Raw genomic sequence first — 16,336 nt, forward strand, 5'->3', positions numbered from 1 at the left:
TTAGAGTTGTTGATAACTACCCTCTAGGTGAAGAAAAACTTCCTAGTGTCTGTCTTGAAATTAAAATTACCCTTTGCAAAGTAACAAAAATATCCATTAAGCAGAAACCATACATCCATAATAGTAACATTTTATATAGCGCTTATAAATAATAATAATCCTTGCATTTGATATAGCGCTTTATCACATCGCTGAGATGTCTCAAAGCACTTCACAAAATGTATTGTAAAGTGAATTGACTGTGTACTTTTGGGATGAAATGCAAATTATTATTCTTTGACATAGCGTCTTTCATCTCAGAAGTATAACGTCGAGAACATCTCAAACTGCTTCACAAAGTGCAACGACAATCTAAGTTACTGTTTAAAAAATATCAACAATAAAAAATGACAAAATCAGTGTGCTGCTATGTAAATATTGTTCTGGGGTAATTTAAAGTAACAGAGAACTTGATTCCTACTAAGCTTTTAAGCCATAAAACAAATGCTATGTTCTGTCTACAGAGGAAAACCAGACATGGATTTCTGAGCAATGGAGATCAGATGCTTCTGTGATCAGTGGGACATCTGGACTGTTTATATTTGCTCTTGAATCATGTTAGATCACTGCAATGTCAAAGTAACCACGGTAAATTAGATATTGTGCAGCAGAACAAGGTTAGATTAGATCAAGTTTGCAGGGCTATGGGGAGAGAGCAGGAGAGTGGGATTGATTTGGAAAGCTCTTTTAAAAGAGCCGGCACAGACATAATGGGCTGAATGGCCTCCTTCTGAGCTGTATAATTCTATGATTCTATGAGAACAAAGGCAAATGATACAACTTTATTTCATTTACTGAACAGACAACAGTTGGTAATCTGATTTATATAAAATGAGCAGCAGCCTCAGTTGTTACGCAACAAGACTATGGGACAGGTTACAATGGAAGCAAGCTCATAGTCCTAAAAAGAGCGGAAAAGCAGATCACGTTACCGCATTTCACTGATACCCCAGAGGGCTGTAAGCTTAAACCGAATCAGCTTCCCAGCTCTACCTTCCACAAACACCAGATCAAGCTCAATTCATGGAAGTTTGTGGCACATATCTGTGTGCAAATTGGCTGCCACGTTTGCCGGCACAACACATAGTCACTCCACTTTATCCTGTGAAGCGCTTTGAGATATCTTCCTGACATGAAAGGCACGTTATCAAATGTAAGGATTATTATTATTTGATATAGTGCATTTCATCTCAGTACTTTTCAAAGTGCTTCACAGGATTTACTATAAAGTGTAGTGACTTTGTATTTTGCAGGTGAATGTAGCAGCCAATTTGCACACAGCAGTGTTCCACAAAGACCCATGACGTGATTGACCGATTTTACCTGGGTGATTGTTAATCCGGACACTGGGAGATTCTCTTTTCAAATAGTGCAATGGATTTTTTAACGTCCACCTGAACAGACAACAACAACAAAATTACATTTGTAAAGTGCCTTTCACATCGGGAGGACATCCCAAGGTGCTGGACAGACAGGGTTTCGGACCTAAACTGGGAGTTGGGATTGGGGAGGGTGGAGGGCAGGGTATAAGCGGGGTGATCGAAAGAACAGTCAAAGAGGAGGGTCTTGAGATGGGTTTTGAAGGAGGCAAAGAAGGGGGCGTGGTGGAGGGAATGCGGGATAGAATTCCAAAGGGTGGGGGCAGAATGGCAGAAGGTCCACCCGCCAATGGTGGGGCAGGCGAGATGGGGGACGTGAAGCAGGTTGGAGCCTGCTGAGCGAAGGGAGTGGGCAGGATGGTAGGGGGGTAGGAGGTCACAGAGCGGCAGCAAGATCATGGAGGGGTTCATAGATGAGGACCAGGATCTTGAACTGTATCCTCTGTGTGATGAGAAGCCAGTGGAGACGGGCGAGGATGGGACTGATAGGGTCGCGGAGCTTAGTGCGGGAGAAGACACAGGCTGCAGAGTTCTGGATGATCTGCAGCCTATGGAGGGAGGAGTTGGGGAGGCCGACAAGCAAAGAGTTTGCATAGTCAAGCCTCGATGTAATGAATGCATGCATGAGAGTTTCGGCGGCCTGTGATGTGAGACAGTGGGGGGGCCGGGCGATGTTATAGAGGTGGGACAGAGGGAGACCTTGGTTTAATGTCTCATCCGAAGGATGGCAACTCCAACAATATACTACACTCCAGCACTGCAATGGAGTGGCAGTTTAGAGTGCATGCAAGAGTGCTACAACTGAGCTGCCACATAGTAGATGGGAGCTGAAACAGTGCTCCTAAAATATTGCGTGTCAAGATATTATCAACCTTCCATTCCACTTTCCATTTACTCGACACGCCCTACTGGTTGGCAAGTCTGTCACTTGCAAATAGTTTCAACATGTCTGTGACTGAGCGGAATGGGTTGAGCTCTGGTTTCCTCCGAAATGGGGAGCGCATGCATAGGCTGCTTGATGTGGAGAGGATACCTGCTAGTGCACACGCTGTGCCGCTCTGAGGATCAGAGGAAACTGTGGGACCTTTGCTAGTGGGAGGACAAACTGGCCGACACGAACGAGACAGGGTTATTTAATGGGCTCCAGTTGTGCAGGGCCTGTCAGCGCACAAGTCGACGTGGCTGCGAAATAAACCCCAAATTGTGTGAAATGTTAAAGTCTGTGCCACCTGTTCCCAGCAGGAGCAGACAAAGTTTACACAGAGATTTTTTGAAACTGCATTTAGAGTATTTGGAACATAGCCAGCTGGAAAGCCCATCGCTCTTTCCAGTCAGTGTTACAAGACAGCAGGACCCTTGGGAAATTGTATTAAATTCAATATGCAGCAAGCTTCCTCTTCAGCAAAAGCTCTTGAGGGAAAAAAAAACTATCACCAGGGCTTCAGTCTTGGGTGAACATTTCCACATGTTCTGTCGAGTTGCAGAACATTATCTCAGCACAGATTATTGGAGAGTGTGCAGGCAGGATCTGGATTGCAACCAATATAAACTGTCGGGCAAACTTAAAATAATAAGTTACTGGCATAAGAAAGAATTGTAAGAAAGCATATAACGCAGGCACTTTAACTATCTGGGACATAGTTTCCTCTACATGGCAGTTTGTGGGACATTGCTGTGTGTAAGTTGGCTGCCACATTTGCCCCCAAAACACATAATCACTCCACTTTAGCAAGTGAAGCGCTTTGAGACAGTTTTCTGATTTAAAACCCATCTAGGAACACAGGAACATAGAAACAGGAGTAGGCCATTCAGCCCCTCAAGCCTGTTCCACCATTCTATAAGATCATGGCTGATCTGTACCTCAAGTCCAATTGCCTACGCTTGCCGAATATCCCTTGATACCCTGACCTAACGAATACCTATTCACCTCAGTCTTGAAAATCTACAAGAAGTCAAGTCTTTCCAGTAGACTGGAAAGTAAAAGTTCCTTTCTGCAGTACTTTGTCATGAGATTAGCTTGCACTAAGGATGTTTTACCGAAAACTGATGCAGCAGATATATTGTATTGTGGTTGCAAACAGTTCCAACGGGAAGCTAGTTTCCTGTTAGTTCAATGTTCAAATCTCAAAGGATCCCAAGGTCCAGATTACACTTAACTATCTACACAATGTTAACCCCCACGTAAATATAAACCAACACAACACAGCTTAGCATTGATGTAACCCAGATCCTTCAAAAGCTAATAAACTGTGCAGGCAATAATTACCATGTTGCTTTAGCCAACAAACAAAGCTACAGTGTAGTCCTATAGCTCAGTGGTTCAAGCACTCGTCTAGAAGACGTGAAAAGTGCTATATCAAATGCAGGGATTATTATTTATTTTTATTTAAATACACTACACCTTATTACATTTTACAGTAAATGCTTTTGAGATTTTTTGAAGATAAGGCGCTATATAAAATCTAAGGATTATTTATTTGATCTGAGACTTTTATTTCTGCCTAGGTCAGTTGGTAACACTCTTGCCTCTGAATCAGAAGGTTGTGGGTTCAAGCCCCACATTGGGATGTGGTACTTATCTAGCCCAAGATGACACCCCGATGCATTGCTGGGTGGGGGGTCTTCCTTCAGATGGAATGTTAACCAACCATCGTCTGTCTGTTTAGATGGGCATTGAAGATCCCATGGCACCATTCGAGAAGAGAAGGGTGTTTCTTATGGTGTCCTGGCCAACAACCAATCCCCTTGGTTGTTTGTGGAACATTGTTGTGAGTAAATTGGTTGATGCATTTGCCCTTAAAACACAGTCACTACACTTTACAAGACCGAGGCTCTCCTGATTGGTTTGCGCCAACTCCTCCACACCTCAGGCACTGGCAGCATTAGCCTCCACGGTTGCACACTCAAGCTCACTAAGCCAGTCAGGAACCTGGGTATCCTGTTTGACCCTGAATTGTCCTTTCTCCCCACACCCGCGCTATGACCGGCACTGCCTACCACCACCTCCGCAACATTGCCAGACTCCGCGACTGCCTCACCCCTCAGGCTGCTGAAACCCTCACCCATGCATTCGTAACCTCAATGCTTGATTACAGGAACTCCCTCCTCATCGGCCTTCCCAACTCTTCCTTTCACAAGCTGCAGGTCATCCAAAACTCTGCAGCTCGAGTATTCTCACTCACCAGGCTCCGTGACCCCATCACTCCCACCCGCGCCCGACTCCACTGGCTCCCCATCCCCCAGAGGATCAAGTTCAAGATCCTCGTCCTCATCTTTAAGGCCATCCATGGCCTTGCCCCCTCTTACCTCTCTGACCTGCTGACTCCCTACGAGCCTGCCCGCTCCCTCCGTTCATTGGGCTCCGGCCTGCTCCATGTCTCCCGTCTGACCCGCCCTACCATCGGAAGCCGGGCTTTCAGCCTCTCTGCCCCCACACTCTGGAACTCCATCCCACGGTCCCTTTGCCTCGCTTCCTCCTTTGCCTCCTTCAAGGCCGGTCTCAAGACCCTTCTCTTCGATCGTGCCTTTGGTCTCCCTCCCACCTCTCTGCCTTCCTTCACCCCTAAACCAACCCTCCCCCATGCTCGGGCCCCGACACCTGACTGTTCTGCGCTTTGGGACGTCCTCCTGATGTGAAAGGCACTCTATAAATGTAATTTTATTGTTGTTGTTGTTACAGTATATCCTGTGAAGTGCTTCAATACGTCCTCCTGTGAAATGTGCTATTCATCGGGGCTGCCCCATCCTAGCCTCTCTCATCATCCATATTAGTGCCTCAAACCCCCATCCACCACTGAACTGTGGAGCACTCACTCAGTGGCCGCAATTATAAGCATATTCTTACAGTGTTCTTTATTTTTACGTATTCTAAAAAACATGGAAAATTTTAAGTTTTTCATCTTGTGGCAGTCAGGTCAGGCACAACATACAGATCAAATGAAAAGCAAGCGCTCTGACCAATGTTTATTGCCCAACAGTGTTCTTCCTGCACAATCTCTGCGTTATACCAGATTCCCACATTCTCAGGCTAGATGAGTTCCAAGTCCTGACGTGGGGCTTGAACCCACAACCTTCCGACTCAGAGGCGAGGCGGTTTGACTCTTGAGAAAAAAATGATCAAAATACCGAACACTGCGGAATTATGCACTTATGTGGGGATTCCTCTGGGAACGGAATCGAGACTATCGGAAATGGCTTCATCCAGACATCAAAGAGAGGAACCTACAGCAACCCACATGTTTGGCTGGATTCCAGAGTGTCGGACCACACAATCTGCAGGCTATGCTGCTTAGCTCAGTTGCTAACGCTCTCGCCTCTGTGTCTGAAGCTTATGGGTTCAAGCCCTGCTTATGGAGGCTTTGAGCTCACAGCCTAGGCTGACACTCCAGTGTAGTCCGGGGGCGCGGGCGGTTGGGGGGGGGGGTGCGGAGGGAAATAGTGCTGCATTATTGGAGACACCTGCCTTTGAATGAGAAGTTAAACAAGGTCCCATCTGACTGTTCAGGCAGACGTTTAAGATCCCATGTCATTTTTTTGAAAACGAAAGGAAGTTTCATCTGGTACCCTGGCCAACAATCCTCTCAATAAAAAAAAGCGATTTAATGTGATAAGCTGCTATATCAAATGCAAAGATTATTATTATGCTTCAGTCATCACTGACATGTTTAATTGCTGTAAGAATATAAGAGTGAGGTATTAATAGTAAATGTACCATCTTCACAAATTAAGTCTATAAATCCTCTTTAAACTCCAATTCCTTTAGACAGCCCTAAATCTTCAATTACTGAACCAAGTTTTGTGGAAAAGAAACATTACTAGATTATTTAAAACAATTCAATTTTATTGAAGAAGTTAAAGAGCTTTGAGTTTTATGGAAGACATCTCACGTAGTCAGTTCGTCAATGAATTAATACTTTCTCAGTAAATTGCATGAATGAAAAAATGCATCTAAAATGTATCCTTAAAAAACTGTCTTTAGCAACAGATAAGAATTAATGTTTCCTCCCATGCCCTCCCCACACCACACCCAGAACTTATGACAATAGCTACAGTTCTATGCTTCTCAGATTGTAAAATGGCATTTTGTTTAAGGCGATTAACGGTGCAGAAGTTGAAAAGGTCCTTCTCCAGGTTCCATAAACCCGTCACTCCCGCCCTCCCTGCTCACTTGGCTCCATCAATGCATCGAATTCAAAATCTTTGCTCTCCCAAATCCCTCCACAGCCTTGCCCCCACACTACCTCTGCACCCTCCTGTGACCCTACTGCTCCATTCAATAAACAGCGGCCTGCTTCATGTTGTCGTCCGCCCCACCCACTCTGCCCCTGCTGTTTTGAACTTCATCCCAGAGTCCATCTGTCTTACCCCTCCCTCCCCACTTTAAAAGGCCACCTACTAGTCCCTTTTATCACCTCCATCCCCACCTCTTCTCAACTCTTTCCCCCCTATCCAGCTTAGGCCCCAGTCAACTCTAATTGAAAACATCCACTTGGCTGCACTGTCCTTCACCCCCATGTCCCCTTCCACCCCACCTAGACCATCCACACCACCTTCCTCCTCTTCCACGGCTCCTGCCGCTCCCCACTCCTTACTCTCCTTTGCCCCCATTTCTCTCTCGTCCCTCTCAACCACAATCACCCAGATGAAGTTCACCACCTGCTACCTTGACCCCCTGCCCCACCCAGCTGCTGGTCACTCAAATCCCCCTTCTCTCACCCCTGCTGGCTGACATGGTCAACCAGTCTCTCTCCTCAGGCTCTATTCCATTTTTGCCTTGGCCACAGCACAGAGACAGCGCTTGTCAAAGTCACAAACAACATTCTCACTATCTGTGACCAAGGTTCCCTATGCCTCCTTGTCCTCCTGGATCCCTCTGCCGCATTCAACATAGTCGACCATGCCTCCTCCATCGGCTCTCCTCCCTCATCTACCTTAGTGAGACTGCACTCACATGGTTCGAGTCTTAATTAACAACCGCTTCCATTTCATCTCAGCAAATGGTTTCTCCTCCCTCCCCCACCTGGTCAACTGTAGGGTACACCAGGACTCCATCCTTGGCCCTTTTATTTTCCTTATCTATATACTTCCTCTGGGCGATGTCATCTGCAGACACGGGGTAAACTTCCACATGTATGCAGATGACATAGCAATCTACTTTGCCTCCTTCAGTACCAGCTTCGCCGATGTTCTATCAGCTTGTCTGGCAGACATCAAGGCCGGGATGAGTGTAAACTTCCTGCAGCTGAATATGGGCAAGATTTTTATAAGTAGTGAAACATTTCATAGGTCAATGCGTAAACAGCTACTTGTAAATACGCCTTTTCCTGACATGCAAAAGTTAGAGCAAAACAATGCTATTCTTGATTCTATGTGGTATAGTCAGTCTCCTGTTGTAACGCAGTGGTTTGGATGCGTAAAATAAGACCCTGCATTAAAAGAGTTTGAGTCATAAAAATGTCCGTCGGTCAGTGCTTCCGAGTCATTGGGTGACTTACCGGCTTCCTGTGAAATGTGTGCAGGTTACTGACCGGTCAGCGGCGATCACTCTCGCAAGTGCTTCCAGTGGTCGCCAGGATGTGCCACTGACCAAAGCCACTGATTGGTTTGGAAGTGAATTAACTCAGTTAAAACTAACTAATGGGGTATGAACCCCGATCCTTTAGTTACACAGTAATCAAACTAAATGTGACATTTCATTTGTTTGTATTGACAAGAAATCCATGTCACTAATGTATACTGCTGCCACTGGAGCTTTGAAGACAGTAAAAAAACAGCTTTAAATAAATTTTCTCAAGATGTTGAAATGTCTTGAAGTGCTTTACAGTAACTATCTGATGTAGGCAAACTGCAGCAGTTATTTTGCTCACAGCAAGATCCCACAGACAGCCATGAGCTGAATCACTCAATTAATCAGGAAGATTGTTACTCAATTATTGAGGAAGATTTAACAAGGCTTAAGGAAAAAATTCCTTCTCACTTCAAACAGTTTTGTGATCCCTGTAACATCCACTTATTGCATTTGCCAACAAAATGGTTACTACACTAAACAGTATTTACTTGTGAAGTACTTTTGAAATGTTTTGCCATGATAAGGCACTATAAGAATATAAGTTGTTTCTGTCCTTTCAGCTAAAATAATTCAGGATTATAGTTAATGATTATATATAGGTCAGTCTCTTATATTTAAAGATTACTGAAGTAGTCTTGAAGGGCTAAACCTAAGGGAATGAGGGACTACACCTGCCTGAAATTATCATTAAACAATTCGTGGGATGTTCATATCACTAAGCAAATATTGGAAGTGTCCTCTTCAGTAAATATACATTCTCTGAGCTCAACACTTTCCTTTTAGGAACAAACTTGAATATGCCTACCTCCTCGCCCTTATCTCACAACAAATGCCACTACAACCTTCATTCACACCTTTGTTACCTCCCACTTAGGCTTTTCAAATGCCCTCCTCACCAACCCACTCAATCCAAAACTCCAGCTAATTCAAAACTACATCCTCACCTAACTTTGCTGGTCATCACTCCAGTCCTTGCCAGGCTCCAGTGGGTCCCTGACTCCCAACAGATCAACTTCAAAGGGCCTCACCTTTACCTATAAATTATTTCATAGCATCAGCCTGTCTCTGAGCTTCTACTCTGCTCCTTTGCTTGGGCCTCTCTACTCAGCAAACTCAAATCTGCTGCACATCTCCCACCTCCTCTGTCTCAACATTGGTGACTGAGCTTTCAGCTGCTACACTTCTAACCTCGGGAACTCCTTCCTCTACCCAAACTATTTTTCTTTGCTTCTGGAATTGGTGCTTGACCCAACTGGTGCTTGTATGGGTATCATGATGATATCAATGTTTTTATGTATGTCCCAAATGTGATCAAAACAAATTTCAAGGGAACCTCATTAGAATACAATCAGCTTGAGTCCAATGTCTTGGTGGTTCTTCCTGCACAAAGCACTCATTGTCAGCACACATCAAGTGACATTAGCAGCAACCTGACAACTCAAAAGTCAGCCTTTTAGTTGCACAAGCTGGGGTCAAATGCCTCCATGGCCTCGTCGTCCCACCCTACCTCAGTGACCCACTGCAACCCTGTCTCCATGGCTGCTTTCTCCGCTCAGCTAACACTGGCTTCCTGCATGTCCACCACTTGACCCACCCCACCAACAGTGGGCAAGCATTCAGCCATTCTACCCCCACTCTCTGAAACCACGTCCCCACTTTTTAAAGCCCACCTTAACACCTTACTTTTCCGACTGACTTTTAGTCTCCTTTCTCCTCCCTCCTCACTTTCCTCAGCTCCCCCCCAATCCCCGGTTCAGGCTCCTAATTGGTTCTGTGAAGCGCTTTGAGACATTCTCCTGATGTGAAAAGAGCTATATAAACATAAATTGTTTTTGCTGTTGGTGCAGGCTATACCTGACTTTTGATTAACATAGGCAAGGCAGTGCTCCCACTAAATGAGACAGCACTGACTCAAAGGGTAACATAACTGGGTTACCTTGCAGTGATACGAAATGGTAGCAAATGTGATATACAGCGCCACTGCAAGATTTGTTTTGGCAGTCGATCATTTTGCGAGCCCAAATATTGCTGTTCAGAAACACAGGAGTCCATTGGCCTCATGTCACAGTGAAAATCTTGTGTGTCATGCAACGCAGTAAATTTTCAAACACTTTAAAACATTTTAATAGAGGTCAGATTACTTATGCAGCCACTTTGATTTGTAATAAAGCATTCAGACTGAGATCTGGGAGCCCCAGTTACAAGCCTTTGAAGTCACAGCAAAGATCACAGTATAGTGCCTGTTGCTGCAGCCGTCCTTGGGAGTTTGAGCCCCTGTTTATGATGCTGACAAGCAATGTCATACCAAAGAAAACACACAAGTGGCCTTTTGCCACTTCATTTTTCTAGAGCCAAATTTGTTTGCAGCGTCAGAGCTCCATTTAAATTACAGTAGGGAAAGAAGTCTCGATGACTCAATTTTCAACATCAGACAATCTGCAGATTAAATGTCTCTTTTAACATCATACAAGCGGCAACACATATTGACAACGTCAGCCTTTTTCTCTTACATTTTGTTTAACCAATAAAACACTTGAAATATTTTGATGTCTACACTTACTTAACATTCACCTAGTTATAAATTGATATTAACATCCTGAAGTTAAAGCTACTAGTATTTTCTAAAGTAAAAGTTATAAATAATAACAATAATCCTTGCATTTGATAGAGTGCCTTATCACGTTATTGAGACGCCTCAAAGCCCTTCACAGAATATACTGTACAGTGAATTGACTGTATATGTTTTGGGGAAGCACGGCAGCCAATTGTTAGGAGTGTCCCACAAACAGTCGTGGATTGAGTGACCAAATTATTATTTTAATTTTTTGAAGGAATCCCCAGAAAAGCGATCCGTGAGTCGACTAACAACAGGGTTCCTAATTACTGCTAGATAAACAGAGGCGTGTGGAGTAAGGAAACTTGCCCAACATTTCGCCCTGCTGGGAATCGAACCCAGGTCTCTTACTTGCGAGGTGAGTGCTCTAACCACTGAGCTACAGGATTCCTTGATAACAATCAATGATTCAGGTACAGTCCCTTTTTTGTCAGGCTGACATCTCAAAGTATTTACAGGGTTATATTGTGAAGTGAAATGGAGTGATTGACTGCATTTGTAGGCGACTGCGACAATATAATTGCGCACAGCAGCCAATAAAATTAATGACCAATATTATTTGGGAGGATTGTTGGTCATGACATCAGGAGAAACTCCCTTCTCTTTTCAAGTAGTGCCATTTTCTCTGAATTATATCTGAATTAATAATTCTTATCCATAACACGATTCTTAACTAGTTCCTCTCTGAATCCTAAATACTATGTTAAGAGCTAAGAGCTACACAACAGTAAAGAAAGGTATCCAAGTGCCCATTACAATCGAAGCAGTGAAACACATCTCTTCTCTAATGAAACCAATAAACTTCTCAAAGAAAAAACTTGAGAAAGTTTGTTCGAGCTCACTACAACGCATCTCACACACACACACACACGCACACATACACACACGGATATTAATTTACTCAGCTTCTGCATTAAAACCTCTTGTTAATGTTAAAAAGAATAGTTTGCATCGGAAATCACATTAGAAGTATCACAGTAAACTCACGCTTTTTTGCCACAGATGGACTTTCGGTACCAGTTTCTGCAAGTGCTGAAATATTTCTTTTTAGTTCCCACCACTTGCTGAAGGGCGCACACATTTGGTCTGTGGATGAAGCAAAATGAAATGAATGAATGAATGAATGAATCATTTTAATATGGGAAAGAATAATTTGATCTTTAACAAACAATGTCAATGATACCTAACCCGACCGAAGTTAAAATCCAAATTTTAACACCATAATTATTTAATAATAATGATAATCCATGCATTTGATGTATATTTTCATAAGCCTTAGCTGTTCCCTAAGAATATTAGTAAATGGATTTGTCTGTCTACACTGTTTTCCATTGTTGCTTGAAAATTTAAATACACCTTTCTTACCCCTTAGTTTTTGCCCGGATTCGACTGTGGGTAACTATCTTATCATAGTAAGACGACTCCGCTTGGTCAAAGGATGTAAACACAAAGAGGCTGAAGGTAGTTAAAAGTAAGAGCTTCATCTTTGTCCTAGCTGTGTTAGGTCGAGAATTAGCTCACAACACTGCGATAGGACTGGGAAGAAGGAGCAGCGAACTTGGTAACTTTTATACAAGTTCCCAGCCTGGGGGAAGGACCCATTCAGACTGTTCCTCCCCCCAACCTCCCCACCTCCTGAAAACAGCAGATCAGAGAGGGAACCACACTGTCAATCACATCCAACATTGCTAACTGAAGTCTCCAATATAAAACTCTGACCAAAACAGCAATAGGTTGGAGATCTGCATTGTTACTAAAAAATAACACATACAATCATCGCAACACAGTGAAGCCTGAATAGGTAGGTACATAATATAACCCTTATGCAAGCTATTTAACGACAACTACAACTTGCATTTATATAGTGTCTTTCATTCGGGACAACGTCTCGGACCACTTAACAGTGGCAAAGCCTGATGCTGAGCTGGGAGAGGGGGGAGGTGATCATAGGTACGGTCAAGAGGAAGGTCTTCAGCTGTGATCTAAAGTCAGGGAAGGAGGAGGCAAGGCGGAGGGTTTGAAGCAGAGAGTTCCATAGTTTCAGGGTGTAGTGGCTGAACGCACAGCCCCTGAGAGTGGAACGGAATGGACAAGGAACAAGTAGGAAGCCAGAGCCAGCCAAGCGGAGGTGGTGTGGAGTGGAGAGTAAGCAGGTCGGAGAGATAGAGAGGTGCCAGGGCATGAAGTGATTTATACACAAGCGTGAGGATCATGTGTAACTATTATTTATCAATTTGAATTGAAAACCTCACAATAACTTTGCTCTTATTCTGATTCAGGGTAACATTACAATAATAATGCACGAACCTTTCAGTCGCCAATGACATTGGAAGTATGACAAGTCTTATGTTTGTGCTGAGAGAGCTTCACTTCATCTAATCTGTTTCCTCTGTCAGTTGCTTAACGTGACAAGCAGTTATTAGATCATAAACCATTGCCTTATTTACAGCACCCTGGAGGCGACATTAAAACATGACAACACTGTGAGCTTCTGACTTTGAAGAGTCCTGATTGTTGCAGAACGTCAATGCTTTATTATAGGACAATCAGTCCTGTAAAAAAAAACAATTTAACCTTAAATAGATGTCTTCTCATAAAATAACTGACACATATCCACGCTATGTTTATTTTTTGTAATAAAATGACTATGAAGCAAGCTACAGTGTCATAAATCAACGCCTAATAATAATCCCTCCAAAACCTCAAACAATAATAAATTGGTCATTTTCAATCTACGACTGTTTGTGGGACATTGCTGTGCGCAATTGGCTGCCGCGTTCGCCCACAAATATACAGTCGATTCACTTTACAGTATGTTCTGTGAAGCGCTTTGGGACGTTCTCCCGACGTGAAAAGCGCTATGTCAAATGCAAGGATTATTATTATTATTATTATTATTATATTATTATAATGTAAGGGCTAAATGTTAGGACATTAAATCTATTTTGGACATTAAATCGACCAATGTAAAGATCGTTGAAATGTGATCGTAACTGTTGTTCAACAATTAAGCTGGTTGTAATGTGAGTTGGGCTAATCCGAAGTGAGCGAAGCTCTGGGGGCTTTCTAGAATCTTCACACAGTAGCTGAGGGTTGCTGCTGGAGTCTGAAAGGTTTGCCAATAACTCCCTCTACTGGCTGCAAAGACGCAATGTTAACACTGGCAAATCGATCACTCAGAATAACATTTTCAATTCCCATTACAACCGTAAATGAGCCAGATTTGAAATCTATGTATTGAGCAGGGCTAATTATTTTCTGCTTCTTTTTTCTTTCTCTCTCTCTCTCTCTCTCTTCTCTCTCTCCTCTCTCTCAAACAAAGTCTCCCAACTGCTTTCAACCCAGCAAAATTAGATCATGTTAATCCCAGAACAAAATATACAGGAGCTGTTCCCGATATAGTAAGTGGATGATCTCAGTCACACACACTGGTAAGTGCATTCCTTCACAAGAAGCGCCACAAATTCCAACAAATGCATTGTGACCCGCTGTCAGGGATAATTGCCAGACAGTGCTGAGAAGGGAAGCTGGATGGTTTTCATAGGTAAAACTCCAGCTATAACCCCAACACACACTTGCCAAAATTCAGATGAGACTTTGCTTGTCCCCTGTGCCCTCCATTCCACTGTGGTGGCCGGACTTTCAGTCACTACGCCCCGAAACTCTGGTACACTCTTCCTATATACCTCTGCCTTGCTCCCGCCTTCCGTATCTTCAGGTCACACCAGAAGGTGGATTGGAGTTAAACAGCTAAAATCTCACAGCTTGTCGTCGAGAGCACTGTTAACAAGCTTGCCACTGCTTGCTCAGCTTAAGCTACCCTACCGATTAGGGCCTTGGCTTGCAAGTTTAACAGGAGCTGAGTGAGAAGAACCCCTGCTTTCAATGACAACAACAACAACAAATTACAAATGACAATGTTACCATGATCCACTCAATCCACGACTGTTTGTGGGACACTACTATGAACAATTGACTGCCGCGTTTCGCTCACAATATATAGTCAATTCACTTTGCAGTATATTCTGGGAAGTGTTTTGAGACGTCTCGAAGACGTGATAAGGCACTATACCAAATGCAAGGATTGTTATTATTATTGTTATCATCTGAGGTCAGAAGTTTCTCTTCTATATTATCTAGTGTTGTTGGCGCTCACTGCTGAATCACCAAGAATCAGTTGTCTACTTTCAGTGGCCTGATCCTGGCATTGTTTCAATAAGGGATATCTCAGCAAAAAAGTGAGGTCAGGCTTGTAAATGCAGGGGGATTGTTAGCCAGGACACAAGAAGACACAACCTTCTCTTTTCCAATAGTGCCATGGGATCTTTAATTTCCTTCAGAACAGGCAGACTGGACCTCAGTTTAACATTTCATCCAAAGGATGGGACCTCCCACAAAACACCAGTCCCCCTTCCCCCAGCACTGAACTGGAGAGTCAGCTTGGACTGTGAGCTTATTCCCTAGTTATTGTGTTCATTATGTTAACCGCTAATTACTATATCGAATAGCATTTGCTCCGTAGATTTATTACAGAAACAATAAAAATTGGTGCGATTTTCAACGTAACACTCATTGATGTGATTGGCAGTGACAGATGGTAATTATTGTTGCCAATTGCTCTCTAAAGTGACAGTAAAAGTCGAGGTATTATCATGAGTATTTTTTCTCAGATTAACCCTAAAGAAATCAAGTTACTTCACATTATTACTGAGATCCTTATGTCATAATAAAAATGATAATAATAATAATTGTGCAATGTCATCAGGGTGAATATCTGAAAGTATAGGATTTTACTGTGAAGTGGTGTGACTGTATTTGTGGGTGAAAACAGCAGCCAATTTGCACACAACAAGAACAACAAGATTCCATTTATAGAGCGCCTTTCACGTCGGGAAACATGTGTGGGACACAGCTATGTCCCACAAATGACCATGAATTGAATGGCAAATTTAATTTTGGGGGATTGTTGGTCATGTCACTGAGAGAAATTGCCTCTTCCTTTCGAATAACGTCATTGGTGTCTTTATTGTCCACCTGAACAGGCAGACGGATCTTGGATTAACATCTCATCCGAAGAACGGCACCTCCATCAATGCGACTGCTTTGGAAGATCAGCTTAGACAATGTGAGTTCAAGTCGTGAAATGGTGCTTGACCTACAAACTACTGATTCAGAGGCAAGATGCCACCACTGAGCCAGACTGAGAGATGTAATATGTTAAATTAAATTAAAACAGCATCATTTAATTTGAATCAGCTCACTGCAATGAGAGGCAGATAAGAAACACCACCGCAAAGCAATTATTGATGGCTGGTTCCTGCTAAAATATAGTACAACCCTGGGCTTAGCTCACCACCCGTCCTAATGCAGATAATATTCCTTAATCATTCAAAGAGTGGTTCAAGAACTGTGCATGGTTTAAAGTATTGTAGGGGTGCTGTAAATCTATTTGAATAATGGACATCTTTGCAGCTCTCGTGGCTTTTCATATTCTCTTCTGGGAATGATTTTTCTTCCTAACCACCGTTTTCTGCTGTGTGCAATCTTAGGTCCCAATTGTGGGTTGAGTTAACAGCCCGTGTACAAAATGTGCAGGCTGGGCTTTATGCAAATGTTTAATATAATTTACGTTTATATTGCGCTTTCACATCAGGAGGACGTCTCAAAGTGCTTCACACTGCTGGTTGGGCATGCGAGCACGGGATGGGAGCCGAAGAGAGCGAGGAGCGAAAAAAG

The 16,336-nt window shown here is 43.2% G+C and overlaps 1 protein-coding gene across 2 annotated transcripts in view; it reads right to left on the minus strand.

Annotated features, from left to right (window-relative positions):
• LOC103177186 (periostin) overlaps nt 1-12,130 on the minus strand; it is a 41,934-nt gene extending 29,804 nt beyond the window's left edge. For both annotated transcript variants that reach the window (XM_007891237.2, XM_007891236.2), the window contains exons 1-2: nt 11,966-12,130; nt 11,588-11,686 (exon numbers count right to left, since the gene is read on the minus strand). In XM_007891237.2, the coding sequence (XP_007889428.2) occupies nt 11,588-11,686; nt 11,966-12,084 (218 nt within the window). In that variant the 5' untranslated portion in view covers nt 12,085-12,130. The remainder of the gene's footprint in view (nt 1-11,587; nt 11,687-11,965) is intronic.
• Nucleotides 12,131-16,336: the final 4,206 nt, after the last annotated feature.

The sequence above is a fragment of the Callorhinchus milii genome, unplaced genomic scaffold (genome assembly GCF_018977255.1).
Source record: "Callorhinchus milii isolate IMCB2004 unplaced genomic scaffold, IMCB_Cmil_1.0 Scaffold4, whole genome shotgun sequence".
NCBI lineage: Eukaryota > Metazoa > Chordata > Chondrichthyes > Chimaeriformes > Callorhinchidae > Callorhinchus > Callorhinchus milii.